Genomic DNA, 24,771 nt, shown 5'->3' with positions numbered 1-24,771 from the left:
TGTGCTTTTGGCAGAAAAAGTGTGATTGAAGAACTGTTAATAAAATTCCCCTGATAGATCCCATGGACTCCCATTAGGACAAACCTAAGATTTTCTCCTGGGCATTTTGAGCTTGGACATTTATGAAAAATTCAGATTGTTACACAGGGAATTATAGACTCTGAAATCATAAGAAGCAGTATCTATAGAGAGTTCAGTTTTTTAATTAATTTTTGTTGGCATATAGCTGCTTTAGAATGTTGTATTAGTTTCTACTGTATGGCAAAATGAACCAGTCATACATGTATATTTACCTCCTCCCTTTTGGACTTCCTTCCCATTCAGGTACCACAGTGTGTTGAAATTAGTACACTCCCTAACACCATACACACAAATGAACTCAAAATAGATTAACCTGAATGTCAGGTCAGACACAATGGAACTCTTAGAGGAGAACATAGGCAGAACTGTGACATAAATTTCAGCAAGATCTTTTCTGACCCACCTCTTAGAGTCATGAAAATAAAAACAAAAATAAATAAATGGAATTGAATGAAACTCAAAAGCTTTTTCACAGCAAAGTAAACTATAAACAAGTTGAAAAGACAACCCTCAGAATAGTAGGAAATATTTGCAAACAAAGCAATGGACAAGGATTAATCTCCAAAATATACAAGCAGCTTATACAGCTCAATATCAAAAAGCAAACAACCCAATAAAAAATGGGCAGAGACCTATTAGACATTTATGTCTAAATAAACATTTATTCAAAGACATACAGATGGCCAACAAACAAGTGAAAAGATGCTCAACATCACTAATTACTAGAGAAATGCAAATCAAAAATATTAATATAATGAGACATCACTTCACACAGGTCAGAATGGCCATCATCAATCTACAAAGAATAAATGCTGGGGAGGGTATGGAGAAAAGGGAACCTCCATGCCCTATTCTTGTGAGTGTAAAAGTAGACAACCACTCTGGAAAACAGTATGGAGGTTTCTTAAAAAATGAAACATTCAGTTACCATATGACCCAGCAATGCCACTCCTGGGTATATACCCAAGAAAATCACAACTCAAATAATACATGCAGCCCAATGTTCACAGCTGCACTATTTACAAGAGCCAGGACATGGAAGCAACCTAACCTGACAGCATCAGAAAGTGAATAGCTGTTGCACTGAAACTCCTCTCCTTGACATCCCTGAAGGACACTGGTGATGGGAAAACATTCCAGTGAGCAGAACTTTGACCATTGCACCTGGTTATTCAATTTATTCTGGAGAAATGGACAGATGTGTGAATATATACCCATTCATTGGCTTTGGCCAGTGGTTTGGTGGGATGTTCAAAGCCTTTGAAGGAAAATGACTGGAAATTGATGACAAGGAAATCTGTAAAAGAGTTATGTTAATAGTTTCTCAAAATGGGCACAAACATGAAGATATTTGTGTCCCATGTGAATGTTCACACACACACACACACACAAATATATATATATATATATATATATATATATATATATAGTGACCTCAGCAGAATAGGATATTAAGTGGTTAAGATGACCCAATGACTGGACACTAGTTACTCTTTCTCAAGTAACCTTGTCATCATTCAATTGTTGTTCAGTTGCTCAGGCATGTCCAACGCTTTGCAATCATATGGACAGAAACACGCCAAACTTCCCTGTCCTTCACCATCTCCCAAAGTTTGCTTAAACTCATGTCCATTGAGTGGATGATGCCATCCATCCATCTTGTCCTCTGATATTCCCATCTCCTCCTGTCAGCTATCTTTCCTAGAATCAGGGTCTTTTCTAATCAGTCAGCTCTTCAAGTCAGGTGGCCAAAATATTGGAGATCGCTTCTCAACATAAGTTCCTCCAACAAATTTTCAGGATTGATTTTCTTTAGAATTGAATGGTTTGATCTCCTTGCAGTCCAAGGAACTCTGAAGAGTCTTCTCCAACACCACAGTTCAAAACCATCAATTCTTTGGTGCTCAGCCTTATTTATGGTCCAACTATCACATCTATACATGACTACTGGAAAAATCATAGCTTTGACAACATGGACCTTTGTTGGCAAAGTAATGTCTCTGCTTTTTAGTATGCTGTCTAGGTTTATCATAGCTTTTCTTCCAAGGAGCAAGCATATTTTAATTTCATGCCTGCACTCACCATCTGCAGTGATTTTGGAGCCCCTCAAAATAAAGTCTTTCTCTGTTTTCATTGTTTCCTCATCTATTTGCTACGAAGTGATGGGACTGGATGGCATGATCCTAGTTTTTTCAATGTTGAGTTTTAAGCCAGCTTTTTCACTCTCCTCTTTCACCTTCATCAAGGGGCTGTTTAGTTCCTCTTCCCTGTCTGCCATAAGGGTGGTGTCATCTGTATACATGAGGTTATTGATATTTCTCCCGGCAATCTTGATTCCAACTTATGCTTCATCCACCCTGGCATTTTCACATGATGTAATCTGCATATAAGTTAAATAAGTGGGGTAACAATATACAGCCTTGACATACTCCTTTCCCAATTTGGACCCAGTTCATTGTTCCATGTCCAGTTCTAACTGTTGCTTCTTGACCTGCATGCATGTTTCACAGGAGGCAGGTGAGGTGGTCTGGTATTCCCATCTCTTTAAGAATTTTCTAGTTTGTTGTGATCCACACAGTCAAAGGCTTCAGCATAGTCAATGAAGCAGAAGTAGGTGTTTCTCTGGAATTCTCTTGCTTTTTCTATGATCCAACAGATGTTAGTAATTTTATCTCTGGTGCCTCTGCTTTTTCTAAATCCAGCTTTAACATCTGGAAGCTCTCAGCTTGGAGAATTTTGAGCATTACTTTGCTAGCATGTGAAATGAATACAGTTGTGCGGCAGTCTGAACATTCTTTGGCATTGCCCTTCTTTGAGATTGGTATGAAAACTGACCTTTTCCAGTCCTGTGGCCACTGCTGAGTGTTCTAAATTTGCTGGCATATTGAGTGCAGCTCTTTAACAGCATCATCTTTTAGGATTTGAAATAGCTCCACTGGAATTCCATCACCTCCACTAGCTTTGGTTTTAGTGATGCTTCCTAAGGCCCACTTGACTTCACACTCCAAGATGTCTGGCTGTAGGTCATTGTGGTTATCTGTGTCATGAAAATCTTTTTTGTATAGTTCTTCTGTGTATTCTTGCCACCTCTTCTTAATATCTTCTTCTTCTGTTAGGTCCATACCATTTCTGTCCTTTAGTGTGCCCATCTTTACATGAAATGTTCCCTCGGTATCTCTAATTTTCTTGAAGAGATCTCTAGTCTTTCCCATTCTATTGTCTTCCTCTATTTCTTTGCATTGCTCACTTAGGAAGGCTTTCTTATCTCTCTTTGCTGTTCTTTGGAACTCTACATTCAAATGGGTATATCTTTCCTTTTCTCCATTGCCTTTCACTTCTCTTCTTTTCTCAGCTACTTGTAAGGCCTCCTCAGACAACCATTTTGCCTTTTTGCATTTCTTTTTCTTGGGGATGGTCTTGATCACTGCCTCCTGTACAATGTCATAAACTTCTGTCCATAGTTCTTCAGGCACTCTGTCTATTAGATCTATTCCCTTGAATCTATTTGTCAGTTGGCTGTATAATCATAAGGGGTTTGATTTAGGTCATACCTGAATGGTCTCGTGGTTTTCCCTACTTTCTTTAATTTAAGTCTGAATTTTACAATAAGGAGTTCATGTTCTGAGCCACAATCAGCTCCCAGTGTTGTTTTTGCTGACTGTATAGAGCTTCTCCATTTTTGGCTGCAAAGAATATAATCAATTTCACTTCAGTATTGAGCGTCTGGTGATGTCCATGTGTAGAGTCATCTTGTGTTGTTGGAAGACAGTGTTTGCTATGACCAGCTCATTCTCTTGACAAAACTCTGTTGGCCTTTTCCCTGCTTCACATTGTACTCCAAGGCCAAACGTGCCTGTTACTCCAGGTATCTCTTGACTTCCTACTTTTACATTCCAGTCCCCCATGATGAAAAGGACATATTTTTTGGTGTTAGTTGTAGAAGGCCTTGTAAGGGAATCTTAGACCCCATCCTTGATTCTCCAGACAAGAATACTGGAGTGGATTACCACAACCTCTTCCAGAGGATCTTCCTTATCCAGGGGTCAAACCCATGTCTCCTGTGGCTCCTGACTTTCAGGCAGATTCTGTACCTCTGAGGCACCAGGGAAGCCCCATCATTTAATGGGCTCCTAAACAAAGTGGCCATGGTGGCAGGGACTGAGGTTATTGATTGGCTCAACAATATTGACTTTCCCTTCCTAAGTCCCTAAGCTTTACTCTATCCTCTGCTGGGTGCGCAGCCATAGCTGAGACCAATATTACATCCTTAATGTGGCCCCATCATTCATTAGAGTGATCAGTTGTGTATTTGGTGGCAGCATGATTTCACTGGAAGTGGAAGTAGAAATGGAAATAAAGTGGAAGTAGAAATGGAAATAAAAGTGATCTGTTCTACTGGAATAGATACTTACTCTAGATACAGATATTTCTAGATATGTGACATTCCTGCAGTCAATGCTTCTGCCCAAATTATCAGCCTTATTCTAACATATTTCCTATTCCAATGTCATAATGTTCTTAACAGTACTGATTATGGTCAAGGAACTCACTTCAGAGCAAAATAAGTGTGGCAGTGTGCCCCTGCTTGTGGAATTCAGTGGCCTTACCCTGTGCACCATTCTCTGAAGCATATAGTTTGATAGAATGGTAAATGGCCATTGTAAAGCTTCAGTTATAGCAGAACTATATGGCAATATCTCACAAAGCTAGGACAAGTATCTCCAGAAAGCTGAAATTTCTGAACCAAACACCAGTGTATGATTCTGTTTCATGGGTCTAGGAATCAAGGGGCAGAATTGGGAGTGGCAGCAGTGACTACTGCCCCTAGTGACCACTACAAAATATTTATTTCTTGTTCCTGTGTTTTTCTGCCCTTCTGGCATTGCACTCTCACTTCCAAATGGAGGATTGTTTCTACCCACACACAAACTGTGATTTCACTGACCTGAAAGTAAACTACCACTCACTACTTTTGAATCTGTATTCCTCTGTGTTATCAAACAAACAAAGGAATTACTGTGCTGATTAAGGTGATAGATGGCAACTACCAAGAGGAAACAGGACTGTTCCACAAAGAGAGTAAGGAAGAGTAGATCTGGAATGCAAATTATACACTAGGGTGAAGCTTTCAGACTATTTTTATAGTGCTATTTAAGTAGGAGCCAGTAGATGTGTAGAAACTCCATTCTTCTTGTTCTCTGAATATCTTAATATTGTAAATTTTTTGCCACTGATTGTTTCAAAATAGTGTTGTTTTTTTTAATTAACTCACACTTTCTATAATCAAATATCATAGATTTTTGGCCTTATAACACGGACATTTATTTTTTACATTCTGGAGGTTGGGAAGTCTGAGTCCAAGGGTCCAGCAAACACTACTGTACTGGTGAGAACTTGCTTTCTGGCTGGCAAACAGCTGCCTTCTCATATGGCCTTTCCTAGATGAGTACGCCTGTAGAGGAAGCTAGCTCTCTTGTCTCTCTCTATCTTACTATAAGGGGACAAATCCCATCATGAAAAGCCTTACCCTTATGACCTCAGTTAGTCAGTTCAGTCACTCAGTCATGTCCAACTCTTTGCACCCTCATGAACTGCAGCACACCAGGCTTCCTTGTCCAGCACCAAATCCCAGAGCTTGCTCAAACTCATGTCCATTGAGTCTGTGATGCCATCAAACCATGTCATCCTCTGTCATCCCCTTCTCCTCCTGCCTTCAATCTTTCCCAGCATCAGGGTCTTTTCCAATGAGTCAGTTCTTCACATCAGGTGGCCAAAGTACTGGAGTTTCAGCTTCAGCATCAGTCCTACCAATGAATATTCAAGTCTGATTTCCTTTAGGATTGACTCGTTGGATCTCCTTGCATCTAAGGGACTCTCAAGAGTCTTCAACACCACAGTTCAAAAGCATCAGTTTTTTGGTGCTCAGCTTTCTTTATAGTCCAACTGTCACATTCATACATGACTAATGGAAAACCATAGTTTGACTAGATGGACCTTTGTTGGCAAAGTAATGTCTCTGCTCTTTAATAGCTGTCTAGGTTTGTCATAGCTTTTCTTTCAGGGAGCAAGCATCTTTTAATTTCATGGCTGCACTCACCACCTGCAGTGATTTTGGAGGCCCCCCACAAAATAAAGTCTCTCACTGTTTCCACTATTTCCCCATCTATTTGCCATGAAGTGATGGGACCAGATGCCATGATCTTAGTTTTCTGAATGTTGAATTTTAAGCCAGCTTTTCCACTCTCCTCTTTCACTTTCATCAAGAGGCTCTTTAGTTCTTCACTTTCTGTCATAAGGATGGTGTCATCTGCATATCTGAGGTTATTGATATTTCTCCTGACAATCTTGATTCCAGCATGTGCTTCATCCAGCCTGGCATTCTGCATGATGTACTCTGCATAGAAGTTAAATAAGCAGGGTGACAATATATAGCCTTGACGTACTCCTTTCCAAATTTGGAACCAGGCTGTTGTTCCATGTCCAGTTCTAACTGTTGCTTCTTGATCTGCATACAGCTTTCTCAGGAGACAGGTCAGGTGGGCTGGTATTCCCATATCTTTCAGAATTTTCCACAGTTTATTGTGATCCATATACAGTCAAAGGCTTCAGCATAGTCAATGAAACAGAAACAGATGTTTTTCTGGAATTCTCTTGCTTTTTCTATGATCCAAAAGATGTTGGTAATTTGATCTCTTATTCTTCTGCTTTTTCTAAATCCAGATTGAACATCTGGAAGTTCATGGTTCGCATACTGTTCAAGCCCAGCTTGGAGAATTTTGAGCATTACTTTCCTAGCATGTGAGATGAGTGCAATCATACGGTAGTTTGAATATTTTTTGGCATTGCCTTTCTTTGGGACTGGAATAAAATGTGACATTTTCCAGTCCTATGGCCACTACTGAGTTTTCCAAATTTGCTGGCATATTGAGTGCAGCACTTTAACAGCATCATCATTTAGGATTTGAAGTAGCTTAACTGGAATTCCATTGCCTCTACTAGCTTTGTTCATAGTGATGCTTCCTAAGGCCCACTTGATTTCACATTCCAGGATGTCTGCTCTAGGTGAGTGATCAGACCATCATGGTTATCTGTGTCATGAAGATCTTTTTTGTATAGTTCTTCTGTGTGTTCTTGCCACCTCTCTTAATATCTTTTGCTCTTTTAAGTCCATACCATTTCTGCCCTTTATTGAGCCCATCTTTGCATGAAATGTTCCCTTGGTATCTCTAATTTTCTTGAAGAGATCTCTGGTCTTTCCCATTCTATTGTTTTCCTCTATTTCTTTGCATTGATGACTGAGAAGGCTTTCTTGTCTCTCCTTGCTATTCTTTGGAACTCTGTAATCAAATGGATATATCTTTCCTTTTCTCCTTTGCCTTTAACTTCTCTTCTTTTCTCAGCTATTTGTAAGGCCTCCTCAGACAATCATTTTGCCTTTTTGCATTTCTTTTCCTTGGGAATGGTCTTGATCACTGTTTCCTGTACAATGTCATGAACCTTTGTCCATATTTTTTCAGGCACTCTGTCTATCAAATCTAATCCCTTGAGTCTGTTTCTCACTTCCACTGTATAATCATAAGGGATTTGACTTAGGTCATACCTGATTGGTCTCGTGGTTTTCCCTACTTCCTTCAATTAAAGTCTGAATTTTGAAACAAGGAGTTCATGATCTGAGCCTCATGATCTTATGACCTCATCTGAGACTAATTACCTGCCAAACAGTCTACTCTAATGCCACCATATTGAGGGGTTGGTGCTTCAACATACAAATTTGGGGGGAAACTGACATTCAGCCCCTACAGTAGTCTGCACTTATGTGCTCATTGTGTGCTCAGGACTCTTTGCGACCCTGTGGACTGTTCCACCTGACTCCTCTGTTCGTGGAATTTTCCAGGTAGGAATACTGGAGGGGGTTGCCATTTCCTCCTCTAGGGGATCTCCCTCGCCCAGGGATCTAACCCACATGTCTTGTGCCTCCTGTCTTGGCAGGCAAATTCTTTGCCACTGTGCTAATTGACAGATTTCAAAGACTGAGACCATTTCCTTCCTATTCTGCCACTTGTTTCTTTCCCATGCCCATTTCAAATTAGGTCCTCAATTTAAACTGTTAGCTTTCTGACACAGTGAAGATTTTCAGACTACCCAATAACAAGCATAGCTAGAAGGGGCCTTAGAAAGCATTATGGACAGTGAGAGGCAACTCACTCCTTTTTGGTCCTCATAGAAGCAGGCTGAGTTAAGAGAATCCTTCAACAGTGAAAGTCAGGTCAAAATCCTTGAATCCTTTCTCATGTTTTCTTCATTGCTTTCCCATTGTGTTTATAGTTCTGTGTCAAATGAAAGTTGAATACACAGGAAATGAGCTCACTATGTCCTAAATAAAGTAGAATAGAAGACCTTTTGATGGTCAGCAACATTCCTGGGATCTACCTCTGTTCACTCAAACACAACATGCTTACTACGTGGAGTTATATGTAATATGAGTCTCCAGACTATATGATTGATTATGATCAAAGGCCTATATTTGAGTTCTTTTCAGAGGTACAGCACAATTTTAGTGCTTAATATATGTTTAGTAAATACACTTATAAAACCACAATGAAGAATATGCAAGCATGTAAAATATTTTCATTTCTCCTTATTTTTGTATGATATAAATACTTGATTAAAATTTCCTGTGTGTTTAAATAATACATATAAATATTTAAAATCACTTATTAGGTACTAAAACCTTAAGTCATTAAAATAATAGAACAGTTATGAATGCAAAAAACTTTGAACATTAAACATAATTAAACATTTAATCTACATAATTTTATGCTGTTTTCATATAAGAGAGCACAGATTAGTATTAAATCTAAATGTTTCTTTTTAATATTTTTAGCAGTGAATATATGACTTTTTTATTTCTCAGGCTGTAGATAATGGGATTTAGGAAAGGAATTATGACAGTGTAAAACAGAGAGTCCATCATATCCTGATCATCTGCTTGTGTGGATCCAGGGCGCACATACATAAAAAGAAGAGGCCCATAGTATAAAGAGACAGATAGAAGGTGGGCCCCACAGGTGGAGAAGGCCTTTCTTATGCCTTGCACAGACTTCTTTTTTAAAATTGTGAAGAGAACTAGTGTATAAGAGATAAGAACAATAAGAATGGTGAACACCTGTATTGAACCAGAGAAAATAAATATCATCAGAACATTAATAGAAGGGTCAGTGCAAGAAATTTTAAACAAGGGCATGATGTCACAATAAAAGTGATATATTATGTTGTCATTACAAAAGGTTAATCTGAATAAAAAGCCTGTATGAATTAAGGCATGAAAAAGGCCACCAACAAATGATGAAACTAACATTCCCAAGCATAGTCTATGAGTCATAATCGCTGGATAAAGTAGTGGGTTGCATATGGCTAGATAACGATCATACGACATCATTGCCAGCAGAAAACATTCCGTAGTTGCACTGACTGCAAATGAAAAAAATTGCACCATGCATTCAGAGAGAGATATCCTCTTATTCTGGGTAATAATGTTGACCAGCATTTTGGGAGTCACTGTGGAGGATAACCAAATATCCACTAAGGCCAAATTCCCCAGGAATAAGTACATGGGAATTTGAAGATGAGGGTCGTTCCAGATGAGAGCAATCAGACAAAGGTTTCCCATGATAGTGATGAGGTATATCATCAAGAACAGCAGGAACAGGGGGACTTGCCATCTTGGTTCATATGTAAGTCCTGTGAGGACAAACTCTGTCAGCTCTGTTGCATTTTTTGTTTCCATATCGTTAATAGATGGCCTCTGAAATATAGTGCAGTAGATGGAAAAAGGACAGTCACCAGTCATTAAAAAGAAAATTTCAGGAAGATAATAGAAATACAAACATACACTTTATTTTATTTACTCTTACTGAAATACATGAAAAGTGTTTGGTGGAAATTATTGTGCTGGAAAAAACCAACTATTACATTGGCCAAAAATTTTGCTCAGTTTTTCTGTATGGTCTTATGGAAAAACCCAAACAAACTTTTTGACCAACCACCTATTGTATCTCAAAATGTATATGAGAGTGAACAGATGTAGAATAGAGGAAAGACATTCTGAACTTGAGCAAATTTATGGGAAAACTGCTGCTGCTGCTGCTAAGTCACTTCAGTCATGTCTGACTTTGTGCAACTCCAGAGACGGCAGCCCACCAGGCTCCCCCATCCCTGGGATTCTCCAGGCAAGAACACTGGTGTGGGTTACCATTTCCTTCTCCAATGCATGAAAGTGAAAAGTGAAAGTGAAGTTGCTCAGTCGTGTCTGACTCTTAGCGACCCCATGGACTGCAGCCTACCAGGCTCCTCCATCCATGGGATTTTCCAGGCAAGCGTACTGGAGTGGGGTGCCATTGCCTTCTCTGATGCATGTCATAAGAGTCAGATATGACTGAGCAACTTTCACGAGCCCACTCTTCATATCTCATGTGTATATTTTATACATTTATATATTTTATAAATATTTTATATTTAAAATATATTTAAATATATAAGATATTTTATATTTTATAAGTGCTCCCCAAGTGATTTAAATGTATCTGAAGTTTTTAGTTCATACGTGATATGACATTGGGAGTTTTTGAGAAGGCAAAGAAACCGATCAAAATAAATTACAATGAAGAGTTGCTGGGACTTGGTGACACATGAGATATGAAGAGTGGGCTAGTGAAAGTTGTTCAGTCATGTCTGACTCTTTGCCACCCTATGGACTATATGGCCCATGGAATTCTCCAGGCCAGAATACTGGAGTGGGTAGCCTTTCCCTTCTCCAGGGGGATCTTCCCAATCCAGGAATCAAACCAGGGTCTCCAGCATTGCAGCGGATTCTTTACAAGCTGAACCACAAGGGAAGCCCAAGAATACTGGAGTGGGTAGCCTATCCTTTCTCCAGCAGATCTTCCTGACCCAGAAATCAAACCAGGGTCTCCTGCATTGCAGGCAGATTCTTTACCAACTGAGCCATCAGGGAAGCAGAAAGAGTGGGTTAGTAAAGATTAAAGTCACTTGGTATTTTACTAGGTGATCATGGAAAATTAAGGAAACCAGATGCAGAGGCCAATTTTTGCAAGAAACTTCTGAATATCAAAAGTGACATAAATTTAGCAATAATAATCTATAAGAGCTTAAAAGAAATAATGACTCATGAGACACTGAGGTGGCTGAAAGCATAGTATGTATGGCCATCCAGAAGACAGTGGACAGTGTGGATAAGGTAAAAGAAAATACATGTGGATGTGTTACATTAAATTAAAACAGATACCCATCATGTATTAGTTAATAATATTTGATTCTCTTTTCTGCCATATGACTCTTGGTGTTAGACAAAAGTAAGCATTCACTCTAGAAGTCGAATTCCTAAAAACTGACCTTCTCTTCCCCCTGAACCTAGAGTGAGGGGACCAGATCTAACATTAGCCACTCAAACTCATCTACACTGAATTTGGATATGAAGAGGTGAGAAAGAGGTCAAATGTTGAGAAAAGAGATTTTCCAAGTCAACGAAGTTGCAATATCGTGATGCCAAAATGCATCCTGCACCCACAACAATAGCATTTTCATTGTGAGCTTCAAATTCAGTATTCAAATTCAAATTCAAATCAGCAGCAATGGCAACAGGTCTCACTGAGCTAGAGCTGCAATATGATTTTGTTCAACTGCTTTTTGTGTGTGTTCCTGCCCATTTGTCCAGTGGATTTATGTAAGCTTTCCTAGCACTTACTTGTTAGAGCCAATTTCCATTGAATTAACTCATTTCATGTTGCAACCAGGAACATTGGCTCACACAAGGAGCGAAAAGAAAAGACCAGAAAAGGCTACTGAACAGTGACTAGAGAAGCAGGAGGGAATTAGAAAAGTTGTTTTATGAACCTAAAGAGTGGAAAGCACAAAAAAGACGAAGGAAAGTACAATTTATTTGGTAAGAAAAAGAGTGAACTGAAATCACTGAGTAGGATTTAAGAGATTTGTAATGGCTTTAATGAGTCCGAGTTTTCATTTGTGACAGAACAGATGTCAGATAGTAATGAGTAATGAATGGGACGCAAGTGGTATAGCAGTGAGGAGAATGAAGAAGAGTATCCGAGATGTGGAGACAGATGCAAATTATTTTTTGTCTTGAGAAACAATGTAATTAAATTTTCAAAAGAAAGAGAGGCAGGCATTGAGAAGAAAGAGGATAAAGGAATAGAATGGGAAATTTGGAGGGGGAAGTGAAAAGGAAACAAGAAGCAGAAAGAGGAGAAGGGATATAGATGGATAAGTGTAGGACAGACAAGCATTGAAGAGGGAATGAGGAAGTATCAGAGAAAAGCTTAGATGAAATAAGGAAAGGCTAGAGTTATGGCTTAAATATCTGTCTTAAATTTGATTTTTGTTAAAAGCTATCAGTACTATAAATCATTTTTCTTTTATTCAAAACCCTGTTTATTTCTTATGGAATTTGTATATGGAACAGAGACTTTCATTTCAATTTTACTTTATAAATTTGTATTGTTAAATATTCTACCACTGCACAGTATCTTTGTTATTATGATTACAGCTGACTTTCCCTAGAAATCCTGCTGGGTTTACCTGACAGATTCTGTTTTTCTACCAGCTTGATGGCAGAAAAAATTGAGCCAAGTACTGAAACTAAATACAGGCAACATAAATAACAAATCCAAAAATTTGAATTTGTTCAGTGTATATTTGGAATGGGTTTTGTTCCATGCAGGCCCCAATAACTAATGAAAATAAAATTTTCAATTCAATGTATGGGTGATTATTAAGTCATAAGGCAGAAAAGAGCACTGGGAAATATTTTATGAATTTTTCCAGATATATTTTTTTCAATGAAATTATTGTCAGAAGTTGGTGAAAGGATAGAGAGGTTATGGTTCAAGCAAATTAACTTAAAATTTAATTTGTTAATGTGGTTAATTAAATGAATATTCATTGGAAGGACTGATGCTGAAGCTGAAACTCCAATACTTTGGCCACCTGACACAAAGAGCCAACTCATTGGAAAAGACCCTGATCCTGGGAAAGATTGAAGGCAAAAAGACAAAGAGGGTGGCAAAAGATGAGATGGTTAGATTGCATCACCAACTTAATAAACTTGAATTTGAGCAAACTCCAGAAGATAGTGGAAGACAGGGGAGCCTGGAGTGCTGCAGTCCATGGCATTGCAAAGAGCTGGATACAACTTAGTGACTGAACAACAGCAACAAAATGAAATGAGTGTTTTGAATGCAATTATCAGAAAGATTTCTTATACAGGAAACATTATGACTTAAATCCCCAAACTCACTTTTAATTTTTTTGACATTCTACTTCACCAGAACTTATCCGACAGAGTCATAGTAATTATTCTAAATAATTATATATCATTAAGGAATACAGTGTGGTCTTAGAGCTATTTTGCTCATCCAGATTTTACTCACAATAATAAAAGTTATAGATTATTCACTGTTCATTTTTCATTTTCAGTTGGCTGTGCATTGGCTTGAATTGGCTTATAAATGAAATCAAAGTTGTTATACATTTAATAGTATTTTAACTTTTTATGAAAAAATAATGAGTATTACAGAAATCATTCACTCTTACCATTATCTCTTAAGAAACTATGGAGATCCTTTCAGTTTTTTACTTTCTGAGGTAGAAAACAGGACAAGAACACTGCAGTGACTCTGCATAGGCAGCATCATTTTGCACACTGATTCATTTTGGAATCTTCATTTTCCAAGCTCAGGAAAATGTTGTTTATATGAATTTGTTTTGAACCACAGCAACCAATTACATAACTGTACGCTTTTGCCAGAGGAGGAAGTGAAAAACCCCAATTCCCCTGATAGCACCCAAGGATTCTCTTTAAAACAGTCCTAAGCTTTTCCACTGGGTGTTATGGACATGGACATTTATGAGGAATCCAGGCAATACCACAGGGCATTACAGACTCTGAAATAAAAATCAAATCAGTGTTGACAGTTCTAGATTTTTTTTTAAACTGATATTGCACTACTTACATCACAGATGACAGTTCTAACATGTTTATACAAACCCCAGTTTATCTATGAATTTTGATACTCTGTGTGCTTTGGTCAGTATGGTCTGATTTGACTAATCACGCTTGGTTTTCAGAAGCCAAAGTTTTAAATTCCCTTTATGAGCCAACCCCAAGAAAGTTGTCCTCCTCATGAAGACTGTAGCTCATATTCCATGCCAATGTCTAACTTTCCACTTTACAATGAAATCTGATGAGAAATCTTCCTAGGCATAGGTCAAGGAGGCGCAAAAGAAAAAGGACAAGAAAGAATGCATGGCAAGTAGCTTAGATCCATGCTCCTCAGATTTCAGGTCCTGTGAATCTCCCGGTGAGTTTCTTAAAATGCACATTCTGTTTCAACAGGTTAGAACTGGGTCCTGAGTGTCTTCATTTCTAACACGGATTTACCTCTGAACATTTGCACTCCTCATTTGCAGGTCTAGCTTCTCGGAGAGCTAGACCATTATAGAAAGAAAAAAAAATTGCAAATGGAGTTGGCATGCATAGAGAGCAAAGAGGAGCTTTTTTGGGAGGCCAGCACAGATAGGATCACAGACGATCTGGAGTCCGGGTTGGGGATTTTGTTCTTTATCTCGATTGAAAGGGAAACTATTGAGGGATTTTGAACGTGAGGGTTACATGTTCAGATTTGCCTTTAATTATTAACAGAGAAGTTGCCATTGAACATTTATTTATAAATACAGTGGCATTATTTATGTCAAAGTAGTGTAATATGAAAATGATAATATTTAGGTTTGATATCTGAAAAATAGAAAAATGCTTAACCTCCACTAGGGACCAACTCAGTAGCTAGGAAAAAAAAGAAAAGGCATAGACTTTGGTAGACTCATTAATCAGTTATCCTGTGTTCTTAGAAGTACACTAGTGAAAGCAGAAAAAGGCATGAAAAAAAACCACCATAGACCAAATAGAAGTCAGTATGAAAACTCAGCCAAGGATGGAGTAAGCAGTATAATGTGCATTAGTAGCTTCAGCATAACTCAAACGCAACAATTTACTGTCCACTTCAGTTATGTATGTGTTCAGTCACACAGTCATATCTGACTCTTTGCGACCCCATGAACTGTAGTCTGTCAGGCTCCTCTGCCCATGGATTTTCCAGGCAGGAATACTGGAGTGGGTTCCCATTTACTTCTCCACCAGTTTTGTATAATTACCTTTTAACTCATTTTGTTGCCTATGAATGAGTACAAAGGTCTTCATTGCTGCTGTTAGTATGAATAGTCTTTTCAATTTTAGTCATGTGAAGGATAAGTTGTTGTATCTGGCACCTCCTACAAAAGAAAAAATAAAAAGGCACAACACCTAGTGGGACCCTGTGGATTTTAGAAACAACACCAGCATCATTTCGGTGTGTTATTCCAGCCCATTCCAGCCAAAGCTGCTAGCTTTGAATGTGGCTCAGAACAAGAAAACGTTTATAAAAGGTCCAGGCTGCTGTGCAAACTGCTCAGCCAATTGAACCACATGATCTCACAGAAACTATGGTGCTTGGAGGGCAGTGGCAGACAAGGATGCAGTTGGGAGTCTTTGGCAGGCCTCTTGGGCAGCCCTGGTATCTCAGATGGTAAAGAATCTGCCTGCAGTGCAGGAGAACCAGGTTCGATCTCTGGGTCAGGAAGATCTCCTGGAGAAGGAAATGGCTCCCCACTCCAATATTCTTGCCTGGAGAATTCCATGGACAGAGGAACCTGGCAGTCTACAATCCATGGGATTGCAAAAAGCTGGACATGACTGAATGACTAGGACACACATAGGTAAAAAGTAGAGCAGACTCTTGGGTCTGGAGCAAAGGCCTGCATCCACTGCAAATAACTACTCTCCTTGCGACAAACAGCTGTTGGCCTGCGTCTAGGCATTCTTAGAGTCTGAATGCTTAAACATTTATTTATTTATTTTTTATTTTACTTTACAGTACTGTATTGGTTTTGCCATACATCAACATGAATCCGCCACAGGTGTGCATGAGTTCCCAATCCTGAACCCCCTTCCTACCTCCCTCCCCATACCATCTCTCTGGGTCATCCAAGTACACCAGCCCCAAGCATCCTGTATCCTGCATCGAACCTAGACTGGCGATTCGTTTCTTACATGATATTATACATGTTTCAATGCCATTCTCCCAAATCATCCCACCCTCTCCCTCTCCCACAGAGTCCAAAAGTCTGTTCTATACATCTGTGTCTCTTTTGCTATTTCGCATACAGGGTTATCGTGACCATCTTTCTAAATTCCATATATATGTGTTAGTATACTGTATTGGTGTTTTTCTTTCTGGCTTACTTCACTCTGTATAATTGGCTCCGGTTTCATCCATCTCATCAGAACTGATTCAAATGTATTCTTTTTAATGGCTGAGTAATACTCCATTGGGTATACGTACCACAGCTTTCTTATCCATTCATCTGCTGATGGACATCTAGGTTGCTTCCATGTCCTGGCTATTATAAACAGTGCTGCAATGAACATAGGGGTACACGTGTCTCTTTCAATTCTGGTTTCCTCGGTGTGTATGCCCAGAAGTGGGATTGCTGGGTCATAAGGCAGTTCTGTTTCCAGTTTTTAAAGGAACCTCCACACTGTTCTCCATAGTGGCTGTACTAGTTTGCATTCCCACCAACAGTGTAAGAGGGTTCCCTTTTCTCCACACCCTCTCCAGCATTTATTGCTTGTAGACTTTTGGATCACAGCCATTCTTACTGGTGTGAAATGGTACCTCATTGTGATCTTGATTTGCATTTCTCTGATAATGAGTGATGTTGAGCATCTTTTCATGTGTTTGTTAGCCATCCGTATGTCTTCTTTGGAGAAATGTCTATTTAGTTCTTTGGCCCATTTTTTGATTGGGTCGTTTATTTTTCTGGAATTGAGCTGCAGGAGTTGCTTGTATATTTTTGAGATTAGTTGTTTGTCAGTTGCTTCATTTGCTATTATTTTCTCCCATTCATGCTGGTTAAAATGCCAGTTTTCCATGAGACCAGAGCAGCTTTTCATAAACTTGGTGTTATATGACCCACCAAGCCAGAAAATTGGCAGTACACTGCCATAACTTTGTCAAATGGAAGAGAAATGTACCACTCTGGCCTGAGCAAGCCCTCAGGGCGCCAGTATGTTTATTGAAGAAACACGATCCCCATACCTGCTTCAGTGACTTCTCTAGCCCAGCCTGCACTATGGCTTTGTGGTTGGTCTCTCTAATCCATGGAAAGAGGAAGAGATTACCTGGAGCTGATTTAACAATGATTCTGTACCACATGAAGACGCCATCTGAAGGTGGACAACTACCGCACTCCTGACACTCTCCATGACATCCCTGTAGGATAGTAGTGATGGAATATCCTCCCAATGGGCAAAACTTTGAGCAGTCTACCTTCTTGGTCCTGGAAGGAGAAATGGCCAGATTTATCATGGTATGGGCTTCCCAGGTGGTGCTAGTGGTAAAGAACCCACCTGCCAATGCAGGAGACATGAGACACAGGTTCAATTCCTGGTTCAGGAAGATTCCCCAGGAGAGGAAATGGCACCGATTCCAGTATTCTTGCCTAGAGAATCCCATGGAGAGAGGAGCCTAGAGGGCTACAGTTCATAGGGTCTCACAGAGTGAGACATGACTGAAGCAACCTAGCACACACACACATGATGATATATAATACTTTTGTTTCAATCCCTGGGTTGGGAAGATCCCTTGGAGAAGGGGGTCTACTCCAGGGGACCCACTCAAGTATTCTGGCCTGGAGAATTCCGTGGATTATATAGTCCATGGGGTCACAAAGAGTTGGACACAACTGAGTGACTTTCACTTTCACATATTAGTTTCAGGTATACAACATAGTGACTCAAAATTCTTATAGATTATGCTCCATTTAAAGTGATTATAAAACATTGGTTATATTGCCTGTGCTATACAATAGATCATTATAGTGTACTTGTTATGCATTTTAGTTTGTACCTCTTAAGTTCCCAGCCCTGTCTTTCCTTTCCTTTTTTCCCTATCCCCACTGGTAAACACTAATTTGTTCTCTATATCTGTAAGTCTGTTTATGTTTTGTTATATTTATTCCTTTGTTTTACTTTTAGGTTCCACATACACATGATAACATATGGTATTTGTCTTTCTCTAGCAGATTTATTTCACTGTCATTGCTAATGAAAAAAATTATTTATTTTTCTTGGCTAAGTAGTATTCCATTGTATGTATGTACATTCATTTATGCGCATGTGTTAGTCACTCAGTCGTGTCCAGCTCTTTGCGATCCCATAGACTGTGGCCTACCAGGCTTCTCTGTCCATGGGATTTTCCAGGCAAGAATATTGGATTGGATTGCCATTTCCTCCTCCAGGGAATCTTCCCAACTCAGGGATTGAACCTAGGTTTCCTGCATCACAGGCAGTATGTACACACACACACATACTTTATCTTCTTTATGTATTCATCTGTTGATGGACTCAGACTGATTTTGTATCTTTGTTATTGTAAATAATGCTGCTGTGACTATATTGGGGTGCATGTTTCTTTTCAAATTAGTGTTTTCATTTTCCTCAGATATATACCTGGAAGTGACTTTGCTGGTTCATATAGTAGTCTATTTTTAGTTTTTTGAGGAACCTGCCTACTGTTTTCCACAGTCACTTCACCAAATTACACTCCCATCAGCAGTGTAAAAGCGTTCCCTTTTCTTCATTCTCACCAGCATTTGGTTTTTGCTGTCTCATTGATGACAGTCAGTCTAAGAGTTACGGGGTGATATTTCATTATGCCTTTGATTTTCATTTCTCTGATGGTTAGCGATGTTGAGCATCTTTTCATTTGCCTGTTGGCCATTTGTATGCCTTCTTTGGAAAAATGTCTATTCAGGTCCTCTGTACATTTTTTTAATCATGATATTTTATTGTTACATGTTGAGTTTATGATCTGTTTGTATATTTCATATATTAACCATTTATTTGTCATATTTTTTGCAAATTTTTCTACTATTTGTTGGTTTGTCTTTTTATTTTGTTAATGTTGTCCTTTTTTTTTAAGGCATTTAAGTTTAAGTAGACCCCATTTGTTTATTTGCTTTTGTTTCCTTTGCCTTAGGAGACAAAAATATATTACTAAGATTTAGGACCAAGAATGTTCTGCTTAGGTTTTCTTCTAGAAATTTTATGCTTTCTAATTTTACACTTAGATGTTTATTTTCCATTTTGAGTTTATTTTTATATATGATGTGCAGAAATATTCTAATTTTACCCTTTTATATGTAGCTATCAGTTTTGTGAGCAAAACTTATTGAAAAGACTTTTTCTCATTTTATGTTCTTGCTTCCTTTGTGGTAGATTCCTTGATCATAACTACATGGCTTATTGTTGGGCTTTCTATTCTATTGTGTTGCTTTATGTGTCTCTTTTGTGCCAGTACCATACTATTTTGATTACTATAGCTTTGTAATATAGAATGAAGTCAGGGCGTGTGATACCTCCAGGTTGATCTTCTTTCTTGAGATTGTTTTGGTTAGTAAAGGTCTTTTTTTTTTCCATACAAATTTTTACATTACTTGTTCCAGTTCTATGAAAAATGTCATTAACATTTTGATCAAGAGTGCCTTGACTATATTGATTTGGATAGTATGGTCAGTTTATCAATATTAATTCTTAGTGTGCTGGTTGGAAGGACCTGTGTCTGGGCCAGGGTGTCCTAGGGTTGATGTCTGCTCGCTGATGAGTAGAGCTAGGGCCTGGGGTCTCTGGCTGCAGGAGCCTGGGGTTCTGAGGTTTATTGTCTGCATGCTGATATGTGGGGCCATGTCCCTCTGGTGGACAGGTCTCTACAACATTTTGGAGGGGTGGGTATTTAGGAGTAGTCTCTATATCCCACAGTCCTCTGGATCATCCAGAAGTGAGCCCCAGTGGCATTCAAATACTAATGTTCTGGGAGCTCATCTTTCTGGTGCAGGAGGAACCCCAAGGTGAGGAGCCTGATGTGGGGCTTGCCCCTCACTCCTTTCAGAGAACCTCTTCAATTGTAATTACTCTCCCAGTAGTGGATCACTCACCATGGGTGTATGTCTTAACTATACTGCAACTTGACTTACCTCCTACCTATCTCATTGTGGTTCCTTCTTTATAGCTTCAGTTTTGGAAGATCTGTTCTGGTTGATTTTGGTCTTCTCATCAATAGTTGTTCTATAAATAATTGTAATGTTGATATACCTTGGAGAGGAGGTAAGCTCATAGTCTTCCTACTCTGCCAACTTGGCCCAGGGGTGCCATTGTATTCATTTAAAGTTTAAGTGCAGTTTAAGGAACTGTGTATGGACACCAAGTTGACAATGAGTAGGCTTGTAATGATTCATTATATGGATTAAGCTGACCTGATCTAGGGAAGCCCAAATATTTGGTTAAACATTATTTTTGTTTGTGTCTTTCGAGAGTTGGTGTTTTGGAAAAGTGTTAAATTAGTGAGCTGAATAAAGTTGATGGCCAACCATTTGTGAGTTGGAATCTATATCTTCAACACTTGTATTCTTAAGCCTTGAAACTGCCATCAGCATTTCTGGGTCCCTACTTTGCAGAAAGCAGATGATGAAACTTCTTAGAGTCAATAAACATGTGAGCCAATATCTTACAACAAATGTCTTTAGTTGCAGATATTGATATATGTTTAGATGTAGATATAGATAGATTTAGATCTAGGTTGATCTATATATATATATATATATACACTCATTGTACATTGTAATATTAAAAAATAAAGGGAAATATCATCTTGCAATTGTTAACTGTTACCCTCAAATAAGACTAACTTAGAAGATACCTTCTCAAATAAGATGAAGTCTTAAAAGTTGATCCATCCTGACAACTCATTTTTCTAATTAACAAATGTATCTCCCATTAACCTTACTGACATGATGCAATGGGATTTTGATTAGCTATCAACACTGTTAGTTATGTTTTCCAAGAAAAGTTTATAAAAACGTCCACAGTATTTCATCCTCTGGAAAAGATGCCCCATTAAAATCTGGATCCAGCTGCCTGACAAAGGAAGGAAAATATAAAACCTAGAGTGGGAATCTTCAGAATATTTACATCATGCTGTTTAAGTAGAGAATAGAAGTACAGAAACTCCATTTTGATTTGCCTCAAATATCTTGATTTTAAAATGTTTACTTCACTGATTATTTAAAAGAGCGGCCATCCCATAGGGTCCCAAACCAAAAGCAATGGCATTTGAAACAGATATTTTCCTGACAAAGCCCGTAATCTGTGTTTCCACAAGCCCTCCAGATGATTCTGAGGCCACTATAGTTTGACAGCCACTATATTAGTGAGAAACAACAACGAAAAAGTCTGGTGTTCATACTTACCTAATGTATACTAATAAAATTCTGTTATGTAGTTCACAGCTCAGAATGAAAATTACTATTCTAGATTTGATGGTGTTTGTTTTTACCTAATGTTTGTGTTGGTTCTTTGAACACAGTGGTAGGATAATGTTTTTGGCAACTTGTCAGCAGCACAACAATGGGAATGTTATGAAGCAACAAAACTTGGCCAACGAGGAACATATGTAATGGCATAGATTCTCTAAGGAGAAATAGTTAAGATTCCTGGACTGTGAATCATTTACTTTCTCTCCAGGGCTTGAAAATATCCTTCAGGATACAAAAAGAGAGCAGAAGACTTGTTTTACTCTTGTGACCTGCACTCCATAAATATGTGATAGTGATATTTTCTATAAATATTTATAGTTTGTGTCTTTAATCCAAACATCTAATTAATGTTCTTCTCCTGATATATCCTATGAGCTAATCTTTATGATAAAAAGAACATGATTAATTCACTTTAGGTGTATGATCTTTGAGATTGTCTTGAAAAAGACTTAGGAAGGTGATCTGGCACTTAGTAGCCATCCCAAGCCCAGTAATCTCCCTGGACTCATCACTTGAAAACAGTTCAGTTCAGTCACTCAGTCGTGTCCAACTCTTTGCGACCCCATGAATCGCAGCACGCCAGGCCTCCCTGTCCATCACCAACTCCCGGAGTTCACTCAGACTCACATCCATCGAGTCACTGATGCCATCCAGCCATCTCATCCTCGGTCGTCCCCTTCTCCTCCTGCCCCCAATCCCTCCCAGCACCAGAGTCTTTTCCAATGAGTCAGCTCTTTGCATGAGGTGGCCATAGTACTGGAGTTTCATTCCTTCCAAAGAAATCCCAGGGCTGATCTCCTTCAGAATGGACTGGTTGGATCTCCTTGCAGTCCAAGGGACTCTCAAGAGTCGTCTCCAACACCACAGTTCAAAAGCATCAATTCTTTGGCACTCATCCTTCTTCACAGTACAACTCTGACATCCATACATGACCACAGGAAAAACCATAGCCTTGACTAGACAGACCTTAGTCGGCAAAGTAATGTCTCTGCTTTTGAATATGCTGTCTAGGAGTAAGCGTCTTTTAATTTCACGGCTGCAGTCACCATCTGCAGTGATTTTGGAGTCCCCCAAAATAAAGTCTGACACTGTTTCCACTGTTTCCCCTTCGATTTCCTATGAAGTGATGGACCAGATGCCATGATCTTCGTTTTCTGAATGTTGAGCTTTAAGCCAACTTTTTCACTCTCCACTTTCACTTTCATCAAGAGGCTTTTTAGTTCCTCTTCACTTTCTGCCATAAGGGTGGTGCCATCTGCATGTCTGATGTTATTGATATTTCTCCCGGCAATCTCGATTCCAGCTTGTGTTTCTTCCAGTCCAGCGTTTCTCATGATGTGCTCTGCATATAAGTTAAATAAGCAGGGTGACAATAGACAGCCTTGAGGTACTCCTTTTCCTATTTGGAACCAGTCTGTTGTTCCATGTCCAGTTCTAACTGTTGCTTCCTGACCTGCATACAGATTTCTCAAGGGGCAGGTCAGGTGGTCTGGTATTCCCATCTCTTTCAGAATTTGCCACAGTTTATTGTGATCCACACAGTCAAAGGCTTTGGCCTAGTCAATAAAGCAGAAATAGATGTTTTTCTGGAACTCTCTTGCTTTTTCCATGATCCAGCGGATGATGGCAATTTGATCTCTGGCTCCTCTGCCTTTTCTAAAACCAGCTTGAACATCAGGAATTTCATGGTTCATGTATTGCTGAGGCCTGGCTTGGAGAATTTTGAGCATTACTTTACTAGCGTGTGAGATGAGTGCAATTGTGTGGTAGTTTGAGCATTCTTTGGCATTGCTTTTCTTTGGGATTGGAATGAAAACTGACCTTTTCCAGTCCTGCGGCCACTGCTGAGTTTTCCAAATTTGCTGACATATTGAGTGCAGCACTTTCACAGCATCATCTTTCAGGATTTGAAATAGCTCCACTGGAATGCCATCACCTCCACTAGCTTTGTTCATAGTGATGCTTTCTAAGGCCCACTTGACTTCACATTCCAGGAGATGAGTGATCACACCATCGTGATTATCTTGGTTGTGAAGATCTTTTTTGTACAGTTCTTCTGTGTACTCTTGCCACCTCTTCTTAATATCTTCTGCTTCTGTTAGGTCCATACCATTTCTGTCCTTTATCAGCCCATCTTTGCATGAAATGTTCCCTAGGTATCTCTAATTTTCTTGAAGAGATCTCTAGTCTTTCCCATTCTGTTCTTTTCTTCTATTTCTTTGCACTGATCACTGAAGAAGGCTTTCTTATCTCTTCTTGCTATTCTTTGGAACTCAGCATTCAGATGCTTATATCTTTCTTTTTCTCCTTTGCTTTTCACTTTTCTTCTTGTCACAGCTAATTGTAAGGCCTCCCCAGACAGCCATTTTGCTTTTTTGCATTTCTTTTCTATGGGGATGGTCTTGATCCTTGTCTCCTGTACAATGTCACGAACCTCACTCCATAGTTCATCAGGCACTCTATCTAACAGATCTAGTCCCTTAAATATATTTCTCACTTCCACTGTATAATCATAAGGGATTTTATTTAGGTCATAGCTGAATGGTCTAGCAGTTTTCCCTACTTCCTTCAGTTTGAGTCTGAATTTGGTAATAAGGAGTTCATGATCTGAGCCACAGTCAGCTCCTGATCTTGTTTTTGTTGACTGTATAGAGCTTCTCCATCTTTGGCTACAAAGATTATAATCAATCTGATTTCGGTGTTGACAATCTGGTGATATCCATGTGTAGAGTCTTCTCTTGTGTTGTTGGAAGAGGGTGTTTGCTATGCCCAGTGCATTTTCTTGGCAAAACTCTATTAGTCTTTGCCCTGCTTCATTCCACATTCCAAGGCCAATTTTGAAAAGAGAGACGTGAGTAGTTCTAGGGTGAGGACCGCACTCTAAATGTATGTAGAACAATGGGGAGAATGGAAGGTCAGGAATGAACCTGAACATGAATCACTTCTTCTTCATCCGGTCTAGAAAACGACAAAAGCTACCATAACATTTGAAAAGTGTAGGGGCACAAAACATGCAAACTCTTGCTCATGTTCATGTCTTTTCCCAGCTAGTCACTGAACTGATATCCTATCATCATCTGATATCCTATCATCTTATGTTATTATATCGTGTCATCATCTGATATCCTATCATCTTAATGTTATTTGAATTTTGGCAATATGCAATTGAAGACTCTTGCTTTCAATGAC

The 24,771-nt window shown here is 39.0% G+C and overlaps 1 protein-coding gene across 1 annotated transcript; it reads right to left on the bottom strand.

Annotated features, from left to right (window-relative positions):
- LOC102173231 (olfactory receptor 5H2-like) lies at nucleotides 8,939–9,868 on the bottom strand. The gene has a single exon (XM_005674821.2). It carries the CDS (start codon nucleotides 9,866–9,868, stop codon nucleotides 8,939–8,941), a length of 930 nt encoding a protein of 309 aa, XP_005674878.1.

Source organism: Capra hircus, chromosome 1 (assembly GCF_001704415.2).
Source record: "Capra hircus breed San Clemente chromosome 1, ASM170441v1, whole genome shotgun sequence".
Classification (NCBI taxonomy): domain Eukaryota; kingdom Metazoa; phylum Chordata; class Mammalia; order Artiodactyla; family Bovidae; genus Capra; species Capra hircus.
Note: the sequence above shows the minus strand (reverse complement) of the source record. Positions and strands in the feature narration are given on the sequence as shown.

Bases quoted from the DNA above. Each gene is read 5' to 3' on its own strand.
- LOC102173231 (XM_005674821.2), bottom strand. From the start codon at position 9,868: ATGGAAACAAAAAATGCAACAGAGCTGACAGAGTTTGTCCTCACAGGA.